This window comes from Telopea speciosissima, chromosome 5 (assembly GCF_018873765.1).
Source record: "Telopea speciosissima isolate NSW1024214 ecotype Mountain lineage chromosome 5, Tspe_v1, whole genome shotgun sequence".
Lineage (NCBI taxonomy): Eukaryota > Viridiplantae > Streptophyta > Magnoliopsida > Proteales > Proteaceae > Telopea > Telopea speciosissima.
Window position 1 is genome coordinate 40,508,001 of NC_057920.1, and position 24,142 is coordinate 40,532,142.

The 24,142-nt window shown below is 40.4% G+C and overlaps 2 protein-coding genes and 1 pseudogene across 2 annotated transcripts; 1 reads left to right on the plus strand and 2 right to left on the minus strand.

The window, feature by feature from the left end:
- Positions 1-2,130: 2,130 nt before the first annotated feature.
- On the minus strand, positions 2,131-15,278 carry LOC122660854 (pentatricopeptide repeat-containing protein At1g80150, mitochondrial-like). Its single transcript, XM_043856105.1, has 2 exons — positions 15,208-15,278; positions 2,131-3,752 (listed from the first exon to the last, which is right to left on the minus strand). Exon 2 carries the CDS (start codon positions 3,668-3,670, stop codon positions 2,483-2,485), a length of 1,188 nt encoding a protein of 395 aa, XP_043712040.1. The 5' UTR covers positions 3,671-3,752; positions 15,208-15,278; the 3' UTR covers positions 2,131-2,482.
- Positions 15,279-16,472: 1,194 nt separating this feature from the next.
- LOC122662976 lies at positions 16,473-17,459 on the plus strand (annotated as a pseudogene).
- Positions 17,460-17,816: 357 nt separating this feature from the next.
- Positions 17,817-22,210, minus strand: LOC122662977. The gene is made up of 4 exons (XM_043858685.1): positions 22,170-22,210; positions 21,387-21,654; positions 20,785-21,344; positions 17,817-18,036 (listed from the first exon to the last, which is right to left on the minus strand). Exons 1-4 carry the CDS (start codon positions 22,208-22,210, stop codon positions 17,817-17,819), a joined length of 1,089 nt encoding a protein of 362 aa, XP_043714620.1.
- Positions 22,211-24,142: the final 1,932 nt, after the last annotated feature.

Here is a 24,142-nt window from a genome sequence, read left to right on the forward strand (position 1 = left end):
CGGTTGGGTGGAGTTCCACCGCGTCTACGATGATTCTAGTATAATCCAGACTAGAGTGGTATTTTGGGAATTTCAAGGGGAAATTCCCCAGAACCTCCTCTATTTGTCTTTCTTTCTTCTCATCCTCTCTTTTTTTTTCTTCTTCCTAGCCTTCTATTTATAGGTGCAGGAGGGCATGAGGGAGGGGCAGATTTCATTGGTGAAACAGGGTTTTCGCCGGTGAAAGGCCCTTTCGCCAGTGAAATTGGAGATTCGTCAGCAAAAATAGGATTTTCTTCGCTGTTGAATCGTCTGATCTGCTGGTGAATTCTAATAGGGTCCTCTCTTCCTGTCAGAATTCGCTTTTAGTGCATTTTTGTGTTCTTTTTTTTACAGGAAAACTCCTGGAAGCGATATCTCCCAATCTGGTCATCGGAATTTGATGATCCATGTATCGTAGGAAAGGTTTTTGCGCATACTGTCCGATGGCACTAATATCAGAGGTAAATTGGGAATCAGGTCGGAAATGTCCAGAAGGGGAAGACCAGTAACTTAATTGCTTAGAAAGGGTATTATTGCTCATACCTCATGATGGGTACAACCTTTGCTTGCGAGGGTTGGTTGAGAATGGCAAAATTCAGTGTCTACACTAATTAACTTGATGGCTAGTATACAAAAGCTTTGATTCGACATGTGTTTCTAATTAAGTTGATGGCTAGGATACAAAAGCTTTGATTCGACATGTGTTTCTTCAAGGTTGTTTCAAGTTGGCCATGGAAGATATTTATTCTCTAGCTTAAGAGTGTTGAAGTTATAGTGCTATTGTAGGAAGGTACATACTTATGGTGTTTCATGTATTGTTTCTTTTGTTTTTAAGGATATATTAGTATGTAAGTAAATAAGTAACTACTCATATACTAAGGGCAGTATTATTGAACTTTATCTTAATGTTATATGTCTATTGCTATCGGTTAGCGTTTAGAGAATACCCTAATCGATATGCTCTTTTCTCCTACCTTCTCTTCTCTTCTTTTCTTTTTTCTTCTTTCTTCTTTCTTCTTCTTACCCCATGCTGATGCTGGTTAGTTTTGTTTCGGTATTTTCACAACCACAAAAATAAAGATAAAGAAATCTCATTTGTTTACATGTAACTTAATTTTTGTTAGAACGTTATTTTGAGATCATGGGGGTTCAAACTTTAAGGAAAATGAAAATGAAGACTGATTATCTTTTATATAATGAGGTTTTGTTATAGAACTATGGCAGTATTGCAAAAAAAAAATAGAATATTAAATCCTCAAATAATTATTTTCCCTGCAATATAATTCTGCTAAACAGTTTTGATGATGGAGCATTATTATGGAATAACATAGAACAATTTTCACTTCTTCTAGCTGACATATTCAAGTAAGAGAATCCTAATCTAACACATACTCAAATATGGGGGAGGAGAGAGAGAGAGAGATTTGAATCGACCTAATAGTGTAAAGATGGGAAAATAAAATGGATCAATATAGAAAGAGAGATAATGATAAAAGATGGAAAGGAAGTTTTCCAGTGATCACCAATAAAAATATCCAGAAAATCCTTCAAAAATAGGGCCTTTCAGCAGCCGGAGTCGGAGACAAAGGAGGTAAAGGCCCCCTGCGAGTCTCCCTCTCTTTTTCTCTCAAATTGATGAAAAGTTCTTTATTTTCAAAGCTGAAAAGACACAAGTACCCTTCACATGCATTTTTTAATATTTAGATCACTTTTGCATGGATGAGCCCATTCCCATTCATGCCCAGAACATGAAATGGGCTTTTGGGCATGCTCCAGAACAAGACCCATTCTTCGAGTTTAGAACAAAGAATCCACTCCAAATTGCATTATGTCATTCCAAAACATGATGTAGGCCCAGAACTCTGCCCTGAGAATGCATAGCAAACACTACCTATATATAACCACACCTATCTGAAATTTTCATAATAGAGAAGAGAAGTTCAAGAAATGAAACAAATCAGCACTGAAGACTATTACCTCTATTTAAATTGAATGATGTCCAACAAGAAGTCCTTGTTTCTCTTCACCATTCTCTCCTTGATCCACCCAAGCGGAAAGTATTGAACTAGACATAAAACCACTCACACGTAATCACATAGAAGTAATCACGGAATTCAACGTATTTATTGTAGTAACATTTTATTTCATTCGGATACTGTCTGGGAAAAAGAATGGCTAACGATTAGTAACTGAAAGAAAAGAGAAGCCTGCCCTCTTATAACTTACAAGAATTCAGTGAGTAGCCTCCAAAACTTCCTTGATAGGTCATAGTACAACAGACTCGATGGACAAGCCTGGAGTTACCTTCCGCTCCAATAATCATCCTCTAAGAATTATTATATAGGTCATGCATCAATAAATGAATAAATCAGTATGAATAATAAGAACAAGAAGCCTCACCCCTTCCCCAGATCGATGTCAACATGCATGAATTAATCCCAGTTGTTATCACTCATCTTATTCAACCCTCAGATATTATTGATTGAAAAATCCCCAGTTCATCTGGAGAATAAGGAAGTTTTCTTCTCTGAACCAACATCATGATTATCCTGGCCTTCCTGTACTCTGCTTTCTTCTGAAGACCTTCAAGTAGCTTAAAAATGGTATCCACATTCGGGAACCAATTCCTCTCCATGCTATCCTTACACATTCTGAATGCCAAATTAAACTCCTCTGCCATGCAGTCATAATGAATCAATGTCTGGTAAATCATCCTATTGGGTTTGTAACCATTGTCACAAAAAGCCAAATAAACCCTTCTCGCCATTTCAGGAAATCCAGCCAGATAAAAGCCTTTGATCACCAAATTAAATGTCACGACATCAGGATTTATCCGAAGTAACTGCATCTTAGCCATCAATGCATTAGCCTTCCATGCTCGTCTCTGGTTAACCAAGTACTGGATCCTAGCATTGAAGGTAGCCAGATTCGGAAGGCATCCCTTATGTACCATTAGATTCCATAACCCATTGGCAATCTCAGATCTACCATTCTTATAGAAGGCAGATATAAGCGTGGTGTATGTAACTACATCAGGTCTTATTCCCACCTTTTCCATCTCTACCATAATCAAATAAGCTGAATCCAGAATACCAATTTCACAGAAACCCTTGATGACGATATTGAAAGAGAACACATCAGGGGAAATGCAAAATCGTCGTGGAACCTCATCAAGGAAGACTTGAATGGTCCCTAAATCAAGGGTCTGAGCCAAAACCTTGAGAGCAGCATTGAAGGACATGACAGTCCGTTCGCAGCCGAAGAGATGCATCGTATAGAATGTCTGGAGGGCATGCTCCACCATGCCAACTTTCCCATAAAGCATTATAATGCGGACAACGAAGCCTTCCCGTCGGCCTTGAGGAAGGGTTTTCTGGTGCTCAAGGAGATTCTCAATGTAATCAAATCGTTTGGCACCAGCTAGGCGAGAGACGGTATCCTCAAAGGCAAAGCGGTTCTCAATGACGAGACGGTTGTGGGCATTGGCCTTGAATAGGTGGAAGAGCTTATTTGGATCTCTCTCGGCCTTGAGCTTAACCAATGCAGGCTCGTCTAGGGTCTTGGGCTTGGAGACTTGAGTTGAAATAGTAGTAGCAGCAACTGAAGTGGTTGAAACACAGAATCTGCGAACAGGACGCAGAGAGAGCATATTCTAGTGTTCTTCTCAGAGATTTCATTCCTCATCATTAGATGAACATCTTCTGAGTGAAACCTTAAACCCTAATTCTCATCTGCAAACACTGAAATTGAGAAGAAGAAAGAGAAAATGTTTCAATCAATCAGTGGTTTTTCTTCAGATCACCTCTCAGTTACATTTGTTAATTGAGTCATTAAGTGTGTGTATTTCATTGAACACTTAATTATAATTCAATGCCCAAGGGTGCTCATCCAAGAAATAGTTCAAAAGACTTACTTAAAGGTCAGAAGTGTAGCACCCCAAAAAATAAGATCAGAAGTGATATTTCAGTATTACTACCTGCTAAGTTGCCAACAAATGAATATTGCACCATAAGGAGATTTAGGCGCAAGAAAAAAAAATAATAATATATATATATATATATATATATATATAAGCACAACTACCAACTGGAAATTTCTAAAACCAAATATTTCTTTTTATAAATGCATACGATTAGGTTGTGAAGGACTCAGATAAGACCCCAGTTTGGGGATCAATTAAATCACATATTATATTGCAGATGGCTCCGATACATAACACAGTATTAAAATCTAAATACAGAAACAAAAGCAACTAGTATGCACACATAAATGCAACAGGATATTGATACTTACGCATAGACAATATTCGCATGGATCATCAAGACTTGCCGAAGAACCCAAAAAAAAAAGGTGGAAAAAAAAAGAGTAATGTACACTTACCTTTATCATTCCCTTGGAATCAAAGAACAAACTATCCAAGACTATTTCTACTAATCGGTAGATAATGAATAAACTATCATGATCTACTCCATCATTCCTTGGGATCAAACCTTAAGGCCACAACCAGAAAAAAAGAATTGGTCGAAGAAAGAGAGAGAGATGGTATCATCGATCTAGTATAAAAGTCAACTAAGACTGATGGTTTTTTCCAGCTGGATCAAGTTACAGAATTTTTTGCTTTTCACTGACTGGAATCAAGCTGCAGTCTCGCAGAATGGAGAACACAAGTGGAGAGCCTAAGGTTTGGGTAAACTATGAGTATGAATGATGAATACAAGATAACAAAAACAAAGTCTCTCCAAGGTATGCTAAGAGTAGGGCTGTCAACAGGTTAGATTCAAGTCCAATCACCCTTATCTGATTTGAACACGACAACAAAATCCACTGATTCGATTGATCAAATAATTTGACGAATCTCTAAAAAAATATTCAAGTTCGAATCCGATGACAATCTTGAATATCCTATCTGAATTTGATCCAATTTGATTAGCAAATACTTGATATTGATCGGTCTAATCAGACCAAGCTCCAACCAAATTAAAAATGATCTGATTACCAAACAGATAAAAATCTGGGTAAAATCCAGACATCATTATCTGATCTGATTAAGATATCATGTAGTATAAGATTATATGTGATTAGTCCCATCCCGATGGGGGGAAAAGTTCAAGATTATATATAATATCCCATGTATAAAGGAAAGAAGAGATATTTGTCTTATGATATATTTCTCAGGGGTATTTTTGTCAAGTGAAAAAGAGAGAAGGGAGCTCTAACTTTCTCTTCTGATCCGAAACTTATCTCCCCATATTCAACTTCTTCTTCCTCAGCTGCAGAGAAATAGAAACAATAAACTTCAATTTAACTACAACTCTTTGTAGGAAAGCCTAACTTCTCTACTCCCCATTGCTAACCCTATATACCCATCTCCAACTTCTTGTTCCTAGGCAGCTAAATACCCATCTCCAACTTCTTGTTCCTAGCTGGTGGAGAGAGGGAGAGGGAGACGGAGACGGAGACGGAGCCAGAGTTTATAATTGACTGACTCTTTTTGGTTCGATGGCCAATGGCGTGAGTTGACTCTCTCTCCCTCCCTCCCTCCCCAACAAAGCAGAAGATAATATCCTAGCCCTAATCATAGGATTTAAGATAAAAGAACCAGCCCAAAAAAGACTAGGACCTAAGAGAACAAACTAGCCTAACCGACAACAATAATAATTTAAAGTGGAAACCGGCTAAATGAATAGCAGAATTGGTAAGAAGAAAAGGTGATGAATCTGAACTCAGTTTTAAAAATTAGGAAGAAATTGAAATTCAAAATAGAGACAGATACATCGCCTAAACTTGGTTACTAAAACCCTAGAACTCTAATCAAGTTGTCTAGAGGTTCAGACCAATCAATGGCTAGGAAATTTACTGATTTCTCTACTGGCTATCTCAGCCTGGGCATCTCACCCATCCTATCTCAGGATTTCCACGAATGCTCAAGCCAATATTTTATTAATCAAATTTCATGTACAATGCTGGCCTCCCTTACAAACTTATATAGAAGACTCAAAAATAGACTTAGACACTAAAAAAGAAAGGCCTAACCCAATCCTTAACTAATAAGATAACCTAAATTGACTAGGAAAAGTGAAATAATAACGAAAATAGACTCAAAACAAGACTCTAAGTAAACTAATGGAGTAAATCCCGTTTTCCTACTTTCTACCCATTTTTTAGGCTCATTAAATTGGCTTATTACAAAGTAAACCTATGGGATCAAAAGCCCAACACCTACATAACCCAACCCAAAGCTTATTTCCAATAAAATAAGCCCCTTAGATGACTTATCTGCATCAGGTAGACTTGGACAGAATGGGCACATTGGACTTTCTATCCTTCCACATAAGAGGCCTGGTTCAAAGACGATAGGCTTGGGACTTGTATAAAGAGGCATAATCCTAATTAGGACCTTTTTCAAGTTGGGTTTAGGTTATATCTAGCTTGAGTCCATTGGAAATATTTTGTAATGGGCCTCATTTAAAATTAAGGTTTTTTTTTTTTTTTTTTTTGGGGGGGGGGGGGGGAGGTATTTGTCTATCTGAGATTAATTAGCAGTCAAATCTAGTTTAGCTAAAGTGCCTTTCATTGAGTCCAATGTTCGAAATTTCGAATGGGGGCTTGATTTGGAACCCTAGGGAAGCAGAAATATTTTGTGAATTTCAACAAATTTCTCCCAAAAAAATTTGTGAATTTCACCAAATTTGCTTCATATTTTTGACCCTAGGGGAAACGTAGATAATTCACCAATTTCAACTTATTTCACTCGATCTTTCCCCATTCCCTTCCCCCATCCCCTTCCATTGGTTCTTGAATCCAAACCCTTCAAATCGATCTTAAGAGCAATACAAGCTGCTGGGATTTCTTTCAACTGATTGTCACATCGATTTCTTTAAGATTACTACATCAAGATCATTGCATCGGTTTCTTCTATTGAGGAATTCAACTTAATACTTAAAGAGATTATTCGACTTCAATTGCAGCTTCAACAGATAATGAAACCATTCCATTACTACCAACCCAAAGAAATACGACCTCTCTGAGAAATACGGTTCATGCCTCTTTCTAGTTTCTCCTAAGACTCTAGAGGTTTTCTATTTGATCCTGCCTGGGATTAGACTTATTCTAGTTCTAGTCTTACATTAGTACCAGAGCCTATCGTGGCCAGCCATGAAGACGGTAAAATTCAGTCATTGCGGGTATGGAAGCTAACCCCGATGTACAGATTTGCAAGCCTCAGGTCGATGATGATTGGCAATCAATGCAGCCCTTGATGGTGACAATGATGATGACCTCTTGGATGATGATACTAAAGGGATCTATGAAGTCAATGTTGTAAATAGAATTTTGGTACAGAAGCAAAAGGTGAGGATTGGCACCGACATTGTATTTTTTATTCTTTAATGGCTAGTGGACATTTGACATCATAGGTGATCGTGGATAGTGGAAGCTGTGTAAATGTTGTACCTCAAGCCTTTGTCATAGCAGGAAAGTTGAAAATAGAGGCTCACCCACAACCTTATAAGTTTCCCTCCTCAACAACAACACTTCGGAGGTAAATCAACAATGTTCGATACCGCTGAGAGATAATACGAAGATGTTTGGTGTGACATCATACCTATGGTATTAACTGATGTCTTTACTTGGACGACCATGGATGTATAACAATAATGTGCTGGTGGGAGGTACCAAGAATCAATATTTTTATGATTTCAAGGGAAAACCATTGGTATTTAATCCACTCAACGTGCCAGCCATGAAACTAAAATTGAAGGTTGCCCAAGCCAAAGTGCCAACAACTGTTGAAGCTTATTCTTGAGAAGCAACCAGAAAAGGAGGAATCTAAAAGCCATCAACAGCAAACAAGTGCAATCATGAATAAAAGATAGCATTTTGAAAAGCCGTTACTAGTATTACCTTACCCGGAGTTCTTGACAACTAGTGAAGAATCAGATGTAGCACCTGTTAAGATTTGTCAATTAGAGTTTACAGATTTCTGGGGGTATTTTAGTCATATTTGTGTTTCTAGTTTATTCTATTGTCTTAGGGGTATTTTGGGGAGTTCAGATGTAATTGTTTGCTACTGATATTATAAATAAGATTGCCCTCCCCACGATTTGTTCTCAACCAAATCGTAAGGGAGGTTACCCTCTCAATCGATCTCTCTCTTTCTTCTTCTTCTCTTCTCTTTCTCTACTTTCTTCTTCTCTCTTCATTGCTGCTGATCAGACTTAGGGTTCTGTTCTGTTACATGGTATCAGAGCACTAAAAACTGATCAACAGTTCTTTTTTTTTATTGCCGGTTTGAAGGCTTCTCCTCCCTCTTGCTCTCTTATCGTGGTCCATAGAAACCAGATGCTGTACCTTCTTGTCTGAACCCTAGTCGTACCCTAATGAAGGACTAGGGTTCCCTGATCCCTGATATGCTGAAGATTGTTGTATTTGGGTTTGTGCCTGATGCTGTACGGAATTTCTGTTGATTGAAGTGATGCCTGCCTCCATCTGAGAAATAGATTTCTCCATATCCCATGGAAATCGATTTTCTCTTTCTCCTGGGATTTCTTCTTCCACATTGGCTGCTGGTTTGAGGGTTTATTTCTCATTATTTGATGATTGTCTGCACCAGAAATTGATTACATATTGGGCTGTTCAGCCTTATTCCTCAGGATTATTGATTTTACCCTAATCTGGGTTTGGGCTGAAATCGATATTTGCCTTGTCTTCCTTATTTGTTGGCTGTCTCTGCTCTCTACCTCTCCAAGGCATTTGACATTATTTATTTGATTTCATAGCTGACTCTAAGCCTCCTACGGACAACTTTAATGTTCAAATTACTACCATCAAGTTGAATGGTGCCTCCAACTACCTTCTTTGGTCTCAAGCCTTTGAAGTTTATGTTACTGCTCGCCGGAAGATGTCTTATCTTACTATGACACCACCAGCTCCTACTGATAACAAATATGAAGATTGGAAGGCAGAAAATGCAACCCTTCTTTGTTGGCTTTGGAATAGCATGGAACCCTCCATAGCCTCTAATGTTATGTTTCATAAAACTGCCAAAGGTGTTTGGGAAGAACTCAAGGAGAGCTATTCTCAAGATACCAATCTGTCACGAATTTATGATTTATATGAGAAATTTTTCTCCTTCAAGCAAGAAGGAAAGTCTCTTGGCGAATATTACAGTTCATTGAAGGGTATGTGGGAGGAACTCAATGTGTACCAGCCCATCTCTACTGATGCTTCTGTGATTAAATCCCAACGTTCTGAGTTCCTGGTTGCTAAGTTCCTCTCTGGAATGGATTCTGATCTTCAATCCGTCAAAAGCCAATTATTGGCTGGTGAGAAGATCCCATCGATGAATGAAGCATATTGTCAAATCCAGAGAGTTGTTTCCCCTTCGGTGGTGAAATCTAATCCAGCTCCTGTCTCTGCCCTCTTCACTTCTACTAGAGGGCGTGGTCGCGGTGGTGGTACCTCTTCTCAAGGTCGTGGTTTTGGGGCAGGTCGTAGTCGTGGGGCTGGTTCTGGTGGTCATGGGGCTGTTTCAAACCCTGCAGGTTCATCCTCTCGTGATGGTGGCTCTCGATAGTGCTCTCATTGTGGTCATCCTAACCACACTATTGACAAATGTTGGCTGAAACATGCCAAACCACAATGGGCACGAGAGCAATTTGCAAACCCCACAGTCTCTGATGGAGCGGCTGATCCTATGCATCCTCCTAACACTACTCATGGGTCTTCTACTGATGGTGGTGGTCCTTCTAGTGATCTGGTTTCTCAACTGTTACAACGAGTTCAGCAACTTGAGGCATCCTCTTCTACATCTACAGCTATTCTTGCCCACTCAGGTACTACTGCATGTTTCGCCTCCTCATCCTCTCTGTGGGTCATTGACTCCGGTGCCTCTTCTCACATGACTGGTAAGCCCAATTTATTTTTATCTTTTAATCAGTCTACTACCTCATCTAGGATTTCTATTGTCGATGGGTCTTTTATCCCTGTTACTGGTCATAGGGATATCTCCTTATCTTCTGATCTTTCTTTGTCTAATGTTCTTCTTAACCTTTTATTTGTTATTCAATTAACTAAGTCTTTAAATTGTTCTATAACCTTTCATCCTTCTCATTGTGTCTTTCAGGATCTTGCAACAAAGACGACAATTGGTGGCAGGCAGGAGAAGGGTGGCCTCTACTATTTTGATTTGGCATCTACTTCCATAGTGGTGGTTGCTACTTCTTCTGGCGTATCTCCTTTACATTGGCACTATCGGCTAAGACATCCTTCCCTATCCAAGTTGCGCCATCTGGTTCCTAGCTGCAAATCTATCTCCCGCATTGAGTATAAAGCTTGTGAGCTTGGCAAGCATCATCGTACTGTTTTTCCTTCGAGTCCAAAGTCTAGGAGTACTTCTTTGTTTCAGTTAGTTCATTCTAATATTTAGGGTCCTTGTAAGGTCAAGAGTCGGTTAGGTTTTTATTATTTTGTTAGCTTTATTGATGATCAGTCTCGTATGACATGGTTGTACCTCTTGAAGGATCGATTTGAATTTGTTCCCACTTTCAAACAATTTTATAATGAAATTCGTATTCAATTTGGTGTTCATTTAAAAATTCTATGTACAAACAATGCCCTAGAGATAATTTAACGTGAGGTATCCTCTTTTTGTTCTGACAATGGCATCCTTCACCAAACTAGTTGCTCTTACACACTCCAACAAAATGGTGTGGCAGAGTGCAAAAACCGCCATTTGTTAGACATTACTAGGTCCTTGATGTTTCATATGAATGTCCCTAAACTCTATTGGGCTGATGCAGTGTTGACTTCTTGTTTCTTGATTAATCGTATGCCTTCCTCTGTTCTTAATAATAAAATTCCATTTAATGTTGTTTTTTCTGATCGGGCTGTTTTCTCTCGTCCCCCTCGTGTTTTTGGTTGCCAATGTTTTGTTCATGTGCTTCGCCCTGGTCATGATAAATTGTCTCCTAGTGCTATCAAGTGTTTGTTTCTTGGTTATTCTCGTACCCAGAAGGCTTATAGGTGTTTTGATCCTGTCTCTCGCCAACAGTTTGTTTCCGCTAATGTTACCTTCTTCGAAAACACTCCTTATTTTGCTGGTACTCCCATTAATGTTGATCTTGCTATTGATATTGGTGATGTTGGTCGTGTTGTTGCTGAGCATGTCCCTCCTCCTATCCCGTTAGTTGCAAATCCTAGTTCCACGCAGATGCAAGTCTACATACACCGTACCCCACAGCAGCCACCACCACTACCACCTCATCCTATTGTGGCTGCCGCTCCACCGCCACCAGCTGACTCCTTGCCTGCGGATCCAACTTTAGACGTTGATGATCTCCCTATTGCCAAGAGGAAAGGTATTCACACTTGCACTCAAAATCCTCTTTACCTGTTGGCCAATTATGTTTCTGTTTCACATCTCCCACCCCATTATCGTACTTTCATTGTTGCATTACAATTTACTTTTATTCCCACCTCTTATACGCATGCCTTATCCCACCCGGAGTGGAAACATGCTATGGATGCGGAGATGGATGCCTTGGTCTCTCATAAGACTTGGTCATTAGTTGATCTACTGCCTGGTAAAGACCTTGTTAAGTGTCGTTGGATGTACACGGTTAAGTACAATCCAAATGGCATTGTGGAGCGGCTCAAGGCCCGTTTGGTTGCCAAGGGGTTTACCCAGACCTATGGGGTCGACTATTTCGAGACCTTCTCTCCTGTTGCGAGATTGATGAGAATTACGCCTTCCGTATTTTGCTTTCTTTGGCGGTCAATCTTGATTGGCCTCTCTTTCAGATGGATGAGAAGAACGCCTTCTTATATGGTGATCTACAGGAGGAAGTGTACATGGAGCAACCTCCTGGTTATGTTGCTCAGGGGAAGGATAGTGTCCGGGTTTGTCACCTTCATAAGGTAATTTATAGACTGAAACAGTCTCCCTGTGCATGGTTTGACAAATTCAGCAGTTATGGCTGGTTGTGGGTTTTCTCAGTGCTATTCTGATCACTCTATCTTTGTTAGACGCCAGGGGTCTAACATGGTCACCTTAGCAATCTATGTCAATGACATTATTGTTACTGGTACTGATGCTTCTGGGATTATACAAGTGAAGATGTATTTGCATGATAACTTCCAGATCAAGGATTTGGGTAACCTCAAGTACTTTCTTGGTATTGAGGTAGTTCGTAGTTCTCGAGGTCTTAGCCTGTCCCAGAGAAAGTATGTTCTTGATTTACTTGATGAGACAGGAATGTTGGGTTGCAAGCCTATTGATATACCTATGGATCCCCATGTCAAGTTTGGTGTTTCTGATGACAAGGAATTTAGTGACCCACATCAGTATCGACGCCTGGTCGGTAAACTTATCTATCTTACAGTTACTCGTCCCGATATCTCCTTTGTTGTGGGTGTTGTTAGTCAGTTCATGCAGACACCTAAGCAAGTTCATTGGGATGCTGTTTGTCGCATTTTACGCTACCTCAAGGGTGCTCCAGGTAAGGAGTTGGTCTATTGTCGCCATGGTCATACCAGCATTGTTGGATTCTCTAATGCTGATTGGGTTGGGTCTGATGGCGATAGAAGATCAACTATAGGTTATTGTACTTTCTTTGGAGGTAATTTGGTTACTTGAAAGAGCAAGAAACAAACCATTGTTGCTCGTTCCAATGCTGAGGCTGAGTACACAGCTATGGCTCATACAGCTACAAAATTGATGTGGGTTCATTTTTTTGCTCATGAGCTTGGTTATTCTAATGATCAGCCCATGGAGATGTACTGTGATAACCAAGCTGCCATATATTGCCAACAACCCTGTTTTTCATAAACAGACCAAGCACATTGAGGTTGACTGTTATTTTGTTCGAGATGCGGTTCAAAAGAAGCTAATTACTACTTCTTTTGTTCGTTCACAGTTTCAGCTTGGAGATATGTTTACGAAGGCTTTATTTCGACCTTAGTTCTTGAGTGTTTGTTCCAAGCTAGATCTCGGTCGGTGATGTCTACGCTCCAGCTTGAGGGGGAGTGTTAAGATTCGTCGATTAGAGTTTACAGATTTTTGGGGGTATTTTAGTCATATTTGTGTTTCTTTGCTACTGATATTATAAATAAGATTGCCCTCCCCATGCTTTGTTCTCAACCAAATCGTAAGGGAGGTTACCCTCTCAATCGATCTCTCTTTCTTCTTCTTCTCTTCTCTTTCTCTACTTTCTTCTTCTTGTTTCTTCATTGCTGCTGATCAGACTTAGGGTTCTGTTCTGTTACATCACATTTACAGAAAGAGTTCAAGTCTGAAGCAAAAATGGTCGCTGACACATATGTGGATGATTCCATAGATACACCTGCGGATGTTGAAGCTAAGCAGGTGGAGTTTGTTATTCCCTCAAAGTACCTTGAAGAACGCCCTCCGTGTCTATACAATTACAATTGTATTATCAAACAGCCCCATGACCACCTGAATTTTGCTATGGATCAAATACGGACATGCACCACGTAAAGATTAGTCCCCAACTTACCAAAACTCGTGGTCGAGTTTTTTCTAAGTGGGGGAGAATTGATGCACATAAGTCATATAAGGGGCTTATTTTATTGGAAATAAGCTTTGGGTTGGGTTATGTAGATGATGGGCTTTTGATCCCATGAGTTTACTTTGTAATTAGTCAATTTAATGAGCCTAAAATATGGGTAGAAAGTAGGAAACGAGATTTACTTCATTAGTTTAGTTAGAATCCTGTTTTGAGTCTATTTCCTTTATTATTCCACTTTCCTAGTCAATTTAGGTTACCTTATTAGTTAAGGATTGGGTTAGGCCTTTCTTTTTTAGTGTCTAAGTCTATTTTTGAGTCTTCACTATAAGTTTGTAAGGGAGGCCAGCATTGTACATGAATTTGATTAATGAACTATTGGCTTGAGCCTTTGTGAAAATCCTGAGATAGGATGGGTGAGAGGCTAGACTGAGATAGCCAACACCACCTTTCCCCATCCCCTTCCATCGGTTCTTGAATCCAAACCCTAATTTTGTTCAAATCGATCTCAAGAGTGCAAGCTGCTGGGATTTCTTTCAACTGATTGTCACATCGATTTCTTGAAGATTACTACATCAAGATCATTGCATCAGTTTCTTCTATTGGGGACTTCAACTTAATTCTTCAAGAGATTATTCAACTTCAATTGCAGCTTCAACAGATAATGAAACCATTCCATTACTAACAACCCAAAGAAATACGACCTCTCTGAGATATATGGTTCATGCCTCTTTCTCCTAAGACTCTGGAGTTTTTCTATTTGATTCTGCCTGCAATACCTATTCTGGTTCTAGTCTCACATTACTACCTATTAATACCCCAAGGGGATAGCTCAGTTGGCAAGGAGTAACACCTTACACTTAAGAGGTCATACGTTCAGCTCTCCTTCGGGCCTAACTATCAGGGAAAAAAAAAAAGGCTACCTACTTGCCTATTACCAACCCCAGCAACCAATCAAAATCCTAGATTGTACACAAGCACCTCAAAATAGAGAAGGGAAAAAATTAACTTCTGGCCACCAAAGGGTGAAATTTATTAAATTTATTGAGTTCTGTTCACTAAGGCACTCGGCTTGTTTTCAGAATTCAGATTCATTTTTTGATAATATATGTTCTTTTTTTTTGGGTGGGGAGGGGTTGGGGGGAAGGGGGGAGAGGGGGAGTTTAATCTGTTGACATTCTTCAAAGTTTAAACCCTAATTAGTTGTAAACTTTTCCCACCAGCTTTCCTTGTAATTCAGCCTCAGAAATTCAAAACCCTGAGTTGTCCTTAAGGTATCAATCTGGACTTTTCAACCTCAACCACAGGTCAAATATTGTGCTGTGTTTTGCCCATGTTCTGCTTTCGAACCTATAGAGATAATGATGTAGCACCCCCTGATTCGTTTGATTTGGTAAAATGTCTAATTACACTAATCATGTAGTCAATATTTCAAATCAATGAAGAGGTCAGCCTCGCAAACGCATTTCCGATATCTTTAATGCTTAGTTCCTGCATTACATTTACTGTAATGGAGATTGACTGAATGACTACATCATGTCAGGTAGTCACGATTAGAACTGTAAACAGGTATGTTAACGGCTTTGTGATTATGGAGTTCTATATAGAGAAGGATCGGAGGGAACACTTGCAGATAAAAAAGGGCAGAGGGAGGAAAGGTTACCTGAGACGCCGGAGAGTGCTGTCTTCGCCGAATGGCTAGGAAGTGCTCGTGTTTGCAGCGGCAGTGCCAGAAATAAGATTACAGAAAGTGAGAACGCGGCAGAGACGGAGACAAGAGGAACAGTGGGAGACGGAAGAACCGAAGAACAATAGGGTCGGGGTCAAAAACTCAGAACATAAAACTCAAAAGGTTTCTGAAAACGGTCCGCTTATGCTGCTTAAATCTTCTTTTCTTTTTTTTTTTCTTTAATTTGGATAAATTACACGACACCCCTTAAAAATCGAACGATACTCAACTCACCTCTTCGTTTTTTAAAATACTCAATCGTCCCCCTTGTAACGGTGTTAACTTAAATCAAACCAAAACATGAAATGACATATTTACCCTTTAGATTTAAACAAATAAAAACAAAGGAAAATTGATTTCATTTTACCGTTGGATGGAGCTGCAATCGCAACGAACCTGAACCCATTCCTCTGCTAGGGCATTCTCAGTTGCTCTGCTACGGTAAGTCCATCTCTTTTAAGTACTTGAATTTGTCAAAGTCAAGAAGTGTCCAACCATCAAGAAGTGTCCAACCAACCATTGCTTACATTTCTCAATTACTTCAATTTCTTTGACACACAAGATCAAGAAGAAGTTGCTCTTCCAGTATTGAAACCAACTCAAAAATATATATACTAGGTAACTAGAGAAAAATCATAAGAATGAAGAACTAAGCCATGGGTCATGTTGTAGTGCTTCACGAGCTAGCTCCTCCTCATCCTTGTATGGCTATAGCTACAACATCAGCTTTAGATTCATCAATTGCTCTTGCTGGTTGCTAAGATAAATGTGGCAACAACTCATTTCCCTACTCATTTAGTTTTGGAGATCAAAAGTGTTACAGAAAAAGGTTCAATCTAACCTGCAACAACACATAGTTGTTCATAGAAAATGATACATATGGGAGATTATATGGAAGTTTTTAGGGAAATTTATGAAACACCCCTTGAAAGTGGGCTGATACTCAGATCACTCCCTCATATTTGAAAATACTCAGATCACCCCCTGTATTAGAGCCATATACTCACATTACACCCTACTGTTAGTTTTACACTGTTAAATATATTTAAATCCCTAAACTACCCTTGACTAAGGTAGAGTTACTATTTTGCCCTTGAATCTAAAACCCCCAATATCCATCTTCTTCCTCACATGACCTGCAACTTAATCTCTGCAACTTAATCTGAGTATTTTCAAATACGAAACGCACCACCAGGCCCATGCTCTCTAGATCTCTCTCCATCGTCATCTTCCTCTTCTTCTTCTCAACCAATCTCGGTCGTAGGCAACGAAACGCACCACCAGGCCCAAAACCATGGCCAATCATCGGAAATGTCAACCTCATAGGTCCTCTCCCCCACCGTTCCATTCACTCTCTTTCCCAACAATATGGTCCTTTAATCCAACTCCGCTTCGGTTCAGTACCAGTCGTAGTTGCCTCCTCTGTCTCCATGGCCAAACTACTACAAAACCACGATTACAACTTTGCTTCTCGACCCAAAACTACTGCAGGCAAGCACACCGCCTACAACTACTTCGCAATGATCTGGTCCTCCTATGGCCCCTATTGGCGCTACCTCCGTAAGATATACCTCACTGAGCTTTTCACCCCCAAACGTCTCGATTTCCACGAGAAAATACGAATGGAAGAGACGGGTTTGCTTCTAAGGAGAATCTATGATTCATCAGGGGAAAAAATTACATTGAAAACCCATCTGTGGAATGCTAATCTGAGCTTTGTAAGTCGGATTGTGATGGGGAAGAAGTTTTCAGATGAACTAGCTGCGGCATTGGAAGAGCTCAAGAAGATGTTTGAGGAATTGCTCTTCTTAAACTTCTTAAATGGGGTATTGGATATTGGGGATTGTTTTCCTTGGTTGGGGTTCTTGGATTTGAAGGGGTATGTGAAGCAGATGAAGGATTTGGGGAAGAGATTTGATGGGTTTCTGGAGAAAGTAATTTGAAAGCATCAGATGAGGACAAAAGATGTCGAGATTTTGGGAGAAAACGATATGGTTGATGTGTTGCTGCGGTTGGCCGATGATCCTAATTTGGAAGTGAAGATCGATAGGACGGCTCTTAAGGGGATAACACTGGTAAGTCCAAGAGCTATTCTTCTTTTATTTATTTTTTTAAGGATCGAGTTTTCCCATTACGAAACATGCATTGGATCCGTTAGATCGGCAATTCGGCATGGTATGGATTGATTGAGGTCATGTGAGGAAGAAGACGACGGAGAGAGATCTAAAGAGCATGGGCATGATCACAAGGTTAGGGCGAAACAGAGGCGGCGACGGCGGTGTTGCAGGGCAAAGCAGAGGTGGTGGAGTATTTTAGGTTGAAGATGAAAGAAAGGGTAGTATTGTAAATTTAATTCTAAAGTTTTAGTACAAGGCTAAAATAGTCCTTTTACAACAATAATTAACAGCAGACTAACATCGTTACTGTAGAGGGGGTGATCTGAGTATCGGTCCATTTTCAGGGGGTGTTTCATGAATTTCCCAAGTTTTTAATATATCATTAGAAGGCCAACTGAGCGTATCAAGCCCTGTAACTAAAGATTGCTAAAAATATCGAGGCATCGATTTTATCGAACACATGGGCTGCAATCTGTGACTAACACACCCTTCACGTTCTCTGACACAGAAAACAGATTCACTGCTCAAGGTTGTGACACCCAGGGAACCCTCCAGGGCACCTCCACTTACTTCAAGAATGGGTGTAGCATGTTTTCCATGACGGAATTTGATGTGATCAGCGGTCAGTGCACAGGCATCGACTGACCTGCATTCTAAAGGGCTTATTATAGTTAGTTATATTAGTCAACAACACCGACCATAACAACGCTTTCGATTTCAATCCCTACGGCTATGCCGGCCTCATCGACAAGGAAGAGAGTGGTGTGAGGAAAAGAGGATCTATTTTATGGTTTTTAGATTCAAGGGTAAAATATTAACTCTACATTGGTCAAGGGTAGTTTAGGGATTTAAATATATTTAACTTGCTGACTTCATAAGTTAATCGCACAAAACTAATGGTAGTGACTAAATTGTAATATAGGGCTCTAATGCAGGGGGACAGGTGAGTATTTTCAAAAAAGAGGGGGTGAGTTGAGTATCGTTCGACTTTCAGGGGGTGTCGTGTAATTTACCCTTTTTATCTTTTTTTTGGGGGGTAGAATCGTCCTAAACATTTTCTATTTGTTGGTGCAAAATCGTCCTAAATATTTACTACGGCAAAGTTTGGTATGCATTCTAGAGTGATTTGGGATTCTCGAGCTATAAAAACAACTATTCTTATCATCCAAGAATGCAAAATCGACCTAGAATGCATACCAAATGCTACATACGTGTTAAATGTGGGCCCAGAAATCAAAATTTTGTGGACGCCTAAACCCCACATAAACCATTAGGTTTTCTAAGCATAATTAAGTTTTAGCTCGAAGTTTGTCAAATTACTAAAGGGGAGGGATGTACACACTAGAATTGTATATTAGAATTTTACACACCAGCATCTAGGATCTGTATGGCAACCATTCTGTTCAAAAAATTGGTTTTGAATCAGAATCGATTTTTTCTGTTTCTAGATTTTTGAAGTAATTCTGTACCAAGAAATGTTGTATGATAAACCTAGTAAAAAATTGTTTTTGTTATTACAAAGAAACATAAACATGTATGGATTGCCATTTTAACAGAAAAAAACAGCAAACAAAACAAATAAACAACAAATCAATGAAGGAGAAAAGAAAAGGAAGCAATGGAGAGAAGATCTAATCAGATCTAAGAAATAAACCAAAAAAGAAGGAGACACTGTACCTGCTAAACTAAGGTGGAGCAGAGTTGTTGATCGTCGTTGACAGTGGAGTAGAGGTTGCAAGAAGACGGTGGCAAGAGGAATCGCCGACAGTGGAGTAGAGTTGCTGAAAATGGTCACAAGAAGAAGACGGTGGAGCAGAGGTCGTAAGAAGGAGGTTGATCTAATCCTAGCAATGAGATTCTAGAGAAGACCCAGTCATAACCCTTTGCACGAAGTAGAGAGTTGCAGAGGACGGCTCTCGCCCTTGTGCAATTGCAACGAAGAAATGGTCGTTAGGGTTATGTTTTTATGTTTTGATGGTAAATTCCATCAAATGCCCCCCATAACTTAACCGCAAGTTGTTTCACCGTGATTTCGTAGAACCAATTCTGAGAAGTGAGAAACATGATTTTGGTGTTTCTCAAAACCCTGCAAGAATCTATTATATCATCCGGCCCGTATAAAAAAATCACAAAAATGGACCGGACAACACATACATAATCTATTTAAATTCTGCCCCTAAAATCAGAAAAAACACCAGAATCAATTTTTCAGAGAGTTACCATACAGATCCTTATTGACCGTCGAATGTAACAGAAAGCATCTCAAACATTAAATCCATCCATACCGGTATCTCTCTACCTCCACTGTCATTGCACCAACGTCTCTCTCTCTCGCTCTCTCACTGCTACAACTGCCACCCTGCATCTCTCCCCTGCTCTCAACCTATCCCATCCCAACACCCACTTGCTGCAAGTGGCTAGTATCGATGCACCTTCCCTCCTTCCTCTCTCCCCTCCCTCTCATGGGGATACAAGGGGACATACCCCCCCCCATGCAAGGTTAGATGGCGGCAGGATCGAAGTGTTGCTTGATTGACCCAATTTACACCCTAGAGTAAGGGTGTCAAAAGCAAACTGAAACCAAACCGTTTAATCTACAACTGTGAAACCAATTAATAAATAACCAATTATGTTTCAAAATTGGGGCCGTTTAATTAAACGATTTAAAACGAACCGGGCCATTTAACACTCTAAGATATACTTAAATGTGCCAAAATCAAATAGAAAATGTTTATTGAAACCATACCAAACCGTATAAACTGAAACCGTGAAACAGTTTAATAAATGGTTCAGTTATGGTTTCAAAATTGAGACCGTTTAATTAAATGGTTTAAATTGAACCGGACCATTTAACACCCTTACCTAGAGGATTGTCAATTTTAGGAGTCACCACCTAGATAGGTGTATACATTGTATTGTGCCACCCCTCTACTATGACGATTACAGAACATAGACAAACATCTACATTTCTCTAGAGAAGGACCCACTCCCCTGATCACCGATTTTCATTCCGAACACCTACTTCCCAAAAGGTGTAGTTCCCGCAATGCAAGGGATACTCCGCAGGAGATCCCTTGGCATTCCGCGGCTCCGTGGAGAGTGCCACATAGGGTATTGCAGTTCTCTTCATGGCTCCACAGGGAATTGCATGGTTCTCTCCACGAATCCGTGGTACAAAAAAGCAGTCTCCTTGGAGACCAAGGTGTACCCTAAGTGTGATGCCCTACATATTGAGCTTTCAATAATAATATTTTATTGGTTTTACTGGAAGGTCAAGGGTATGTCTGTTGTAGAGCCGACTGGGAGGCCATAGAATTCTTTGTAAGTAATATGATTAATGAATGTAATATTTGATGGAATGATGTTTTTTTTTTTGGTAAAGATCATCTCATACATTAGCAGAAAAAGCACTTCTGATTTGGGGGATACAAATATCTCTCGACCAGGGATTGGTAATGGCCAAACTGTTGTATTCTGCAAAGACAGGGCCTTCCATGCTAGGGAGTCGGCAGCTAGGTTTGCCTCCCTAGAAATAAAGGAAAATTCACATTCAAAAAAATAAGGTGCCAAGAAGAGGATATCTGAGATAATAGGCTGAACTTGTAGAGCACCTGCTCTACCTGGATTCAGGATCAACTCAGTAACTCCTTTGCAATCAGACTCAACCTCAAGGAAATCCACCCCCATGGCCATGGCTTCCAGCATTCCAGTTCTAATCCCCAAGGCCTCCCCTTCATCAATGTCCACAAAGTAGCTTATCTCTAATTTGGCAAGCACGGGATGGCCCTCGTAGTTCCTAATTATCACCCCCATGCCTTGCTTCTCACTCTTTGGGTTTTTAGAAGCATCACAGTTCAGTTTAAAGAAGGGGTGTGATGGCAGCTTCCATAGCTCCATTAAGGGAACAGGGGCAACACCAGATTGAGAAGAAGTTTTCTTGGACGCAGAGTGGACCTAATTGAACTCCTTAAATGCAGCTGTAACAGATAAAATTACCTCTTCCAAGGACAAACGACAACTTCCAAGTGCACCATCATTTCTAGCTAACCACAGAGTCCACGCAATAAAGTTGCAGAGGCTGTTGGCCTGCTTTTGATCCTTACTATCCATATCTTTGAGATTGATCCACTCTTCAATCCAACTTGACAAAGAGCAGTTGTAATCGGAAGGGATTCTGATCAATAAAGGACACCCAAACCAAACTGCTTTAGCGAATGAACAATGGAGGAGGATATGCTCAATGGATTCCACCTTCTTGCCACACCTGAAGCATTGGGGATCCAACTTGAAATCTTGCAAAGAGCAAGCCTCCCTTGTAGCTAAACCTCCTGCGCAGGCTCTCCATAAGAATGATCGAATTTTGGGGAGCGTTTGGCATTTCCAAAGCGCTGTCCACACTGAAGATGGCATAGAGATCCATCTCCCTACCCTTGAGGATGATGGAGAGGCCCTAGTCTTCGCATCCCTTGTGTTACACAGTAGATGGTAAGCCATTTTAATCGAGTACTTCCCATTTTTTGCTGCCCCCCAAATCTTCCTGTCTTCGACCGGGAATAAAGATAGGCGAATACTCCTAATAGCCTTGGCTTCTTCAACACCAAAGGGGGAGTTTAAGAGTTCCCCTTTCCACTGCATATTTTCCTTATCAATCAGATCAGAGACCTAAACTTTCGATTACGTAGTAGGCTGACTAGACTAAATTTTGAAGCAAGGAAGTGTAGGCACCCAATTGTCTTCCCAAATTCGAATCCCCTCTCCATTCTACTTTCCACAACAGACCTTGAGAGAGAACCTTTCTTCCTTCCATTATACTCCGCCATGCCTAATAAGGGTTACTCCCTAAAGTCGCTTCCATGAATCACAGTTAGGAAAATAAATCCTCTTCATAAATTGGGCCCGTAGACTAAGGGTTATTAAAGAGATTCCAGGCTGCCCGAGATAGTAAAGCTTTGTTGTGAAGTGTAGGCTCCCTGAATCCCAAGCCACCTTTCTCCTTCGAGTGATAGAGCTTATTCCAAGAAATCCAAGGGGTTTTGGAGTTTTCCTGGCCCCCCCAGTAGAACTGAGTAGCCTCCTTGTAGATACAATCATGTGTAGACATGGGAAGGTTAAAGTGCATAGCCGCAACGTTGGTGCAAGGGAGGATGGCTGATTTTAGGAGAACTTCGTGCCCGACATGTGATAAGAACTTCTGAGACCATCCACTCATCTTCTTGGTAGTCCTATTGGAGATTGCATGGAAGAGGGCCATCTTGTTAACTCCCAGGCTGGTTGGGAACCCAAGGTACTTGTAGGGACCATCCCCATACTTTATCTTCAAGATCCTAGAGAACCATCTTTTGATTTTTAACGGGGTGTTTGGACTAAAGTAAAGGCCGGATTTACTTAAGTTAATAGCTTGGCCATAGCCTTGCAGTACGTGTCCCCACAATCCTTCAAGTTGTGGATTTCTTGGAGCTGAACTTCTGAGAAGAGAAGACAATCGTTGGCAAACAGAAGATGGGACAACGGCTGAGTGCGATTTCGAACCTTGATTCCTTGGATGCTACCATTTGACTCCTCTTGATTGATAAGGCAGCTGAGAGCTTAGGCACAAATGACAAACAGGGCCGGAGAGATGGGGTCTCCCTGATGAATTCCTCTAGTGGGCTTGATAGTGCATCTCTGAGCTCCATTAACTAAAATGGAGTAGTTCATTGATGTGAGGTAGCTCATGACGAGAGAAACCATTATATACTCGAAACCCAAATGCACCAGGAGCTTCTCAATAAAAGGCCATTTGACATGGTCATATGCCCTTTTCTTATCCATTTTAATGATGACAAACTTCTTTTTCCCTTTTTTTCGTGAAAGACTTCATGTGCCATGAAGATGTTGTCTGATATTTGGCGATCTGGAACAAAGGCTGACTGAGCAGGATCAATGAGTTGGCTCTAGATAGACTTCAACCTAGTAGCCAAGATCTTGGTGACAACCTTGATGGCACTCCACACAGATTGATCGGCCTATAGTGCTCAATGGACTCAGGATTGGCAACCTTCGGGATCAGGCAAATCAGAGTTTCATTGTATGTGGTGGGAATAAAACCTGTAGAAAATATACTAACAACAAATGCAAATAGCTCCACATAAATTAACTCCCAAAATTTTTAGAAAAAGAGGGGGAAATCCATCAACACCTGGGGATTTGAGTGGTCCCATGGAGAAGAGAGCCACTTTGGTCTCCTCCAAAGTGGGCATGGAGCTGAGTAGAGGATTATCCTCCACAGTAACTCTTTATTGAACTGACTGCAACACTTTCCCAATAGCCTCCTCATCTACCCCTTCAGAAATGAAAATCTCTTGATAGTACCTCTCCACCTCCTTATATACTTCCTCCTTTGATTCTGTCCAAGTACCTGCAGCAGTTTTGAGGTGCAAAATACGATTGTGTTGATGCCTTTGAATAGTTGAAGCATGGTAGTAAGCAGTGTTCAAATCACCTCCCTGAATCCAATCCAATCTTGACTTTTGATGCCAGAAATCTGCTTCACAGGTTAAAAGCTCTTCAAGACCTTTAGAGAGAGAGTTTTCCTTGGCTTGAGAGGCTGCAGCAATAGGAAGGCTTTGGAGTTGGACTATATCTTCCTTTAGCTTCCTAATTGAGCTTTGCAGGTGACCGAAAGTAGTCTTATTCCACTCCTTAAGGCTAGTCTCACAGTTACCCAACTTCATTTGAAGAGCAGAGGTGGGGTCTTCGGAGCTGGTATAAGA